Source organism: Nicotiana tabacum, chromosome 19, assembly GCF_000715075.1.
Source record: "Nicotiana tabacum cultivar K326 chromosome 19, ASM71507v2, whole genome shotgun sequence".
NCBI lineage: Eukaryota > Viridiplantae > Streptophyta > Magnoliopsida > Solanales > Solanaceae > Nicotiana > Nicotiana tabacum.
In genome coordinates, this window is record NC_134098.1 from 56,205,675 (window position 1) to 56,206,868 (window position 1,194).

General features: G+C 40.6%; 1 protein-coding gene across 1 annotated transcript; it reads left to right on the forward strand.

The window, feature by feature from the left end:
• Positions 1-339: 339 nt before the first annotated feature.
• On the forward strand, positions 340-1,194 carry LOC107775068 (uncharacterized). Its single transcript, XM_016594739.1, has 2 exons — positions 340-676; positions 791-1,194. The coding sequence occupies exons 1-2, from the start codon at positions 340-342 to the stop codon at positions 1,192-1,194; spliced, it is 741 nt and encodes a 246-aa protein (XP_016450225.1).

Sequence of the window (1,194 nt, forward strand, 5' to 3'; positions counted from 1 at the left end):
TGGATGACAATTTTGAATGGGAATTTCACCCTATAAAAGGAGGCCTAATGTTTAGGATTTATAACACACCTCTCATTTGCCTTTTTTATCTTCTTAAGGCATTTGTATCTTCTCTCTTTAGTATTATTTTACTTGTAATTTTGGAGTGAAATAAAATATTGATTGTGTCCGAGGAAGTAGGCAAAATTGGCCGAACCTCGTAAATTCTGATGTTCTTTTATTGTTGTCTTATTGTCTTGTTTATTATTTAGTGGTTGTCATAATTTTTGGTATAGTAGTTGTGACTCATTCACACTATATACATTTGACTTCCGCAACACTGCATACATTGTCAAAAATATGATCCTTTCATCGCCTGATCCTATGGATGAGGACTGCGTACCATTGGTTATTTACGGGCCCCACCAGCGACTCGTATTCTGCAGGAGGCTTGCCATAGCTGAAGCCAATCCGTGGACTGCACTCGATGGTCCCTTACACGAGTACACTCAAATTGTGCTCCATAGTGGAAAGAAACTATTTTTTGCTCTCACCCAAGATAAGGAGCTTGAAGCTAGGGATCTCCACAATGATCCAACTAAGAGGTTTCTCATTCGGATTGAAGATATAGGCTGCAGTGATGATTGGCCCTATTCTTCTGCGGATGAAACTGAGCTAGAGTGCAAGTCATGCTACTGTTGGGACACTGATTACTTGGTATATGACCACCAACGCCAGGAGCTTTTTATTGTTACACGCTACATAGCACATGGCATTGCCCAAGAGTCCTGAACTCTGATATTGCCTGTAGACAATGCTGAGCGTGAATATCCTTATAAGACTCAAACTTTTGATGTTTTCAAGCTTGATTTTATAGACCATGATCAAGTGGAGCTTCAATACTTGCAGGGTAACCTTGCCAATAGTGCATTCTTCATGGGCTCCAATCCCGGCTTTGCTCTCTCGACCACCATGTTCCCAGAATTAAGGCCCAATTCTATTTACTTTACAGATGATCTAACTTATGCTTACATATTTAGGGAGGAGCCTAATTGTGGAGGTCATGATTTGGGGATTTATGACTATAAAAAAGGAAGCTTTTTATGCTGTTACTACCCTGTCGATGTAGACAAGATGCAGGGGATTCTACCAGCTCCTATTTGGTTCACCCCTAATGTTGATGCAACATGCTTGGCCTCCACTTTAGGTCTCTAA

Bases quoted from the DNA above. Each gene is read 5' to 3' on its own strand.
- LOC107775068 (XM_016594739.1), top strand. From the start codon at position 340: ATGATCCTTTCATCGCCTGATCCTATGGATGAGGACTGCGTACCATTG. The intron at 677-790 runs GTTGGGACACTG...TATTGCCTGTAG, and splicing joins AGAGTGCAAGTCATGCTACT to ACAATGCTGAGCGTGAATAT.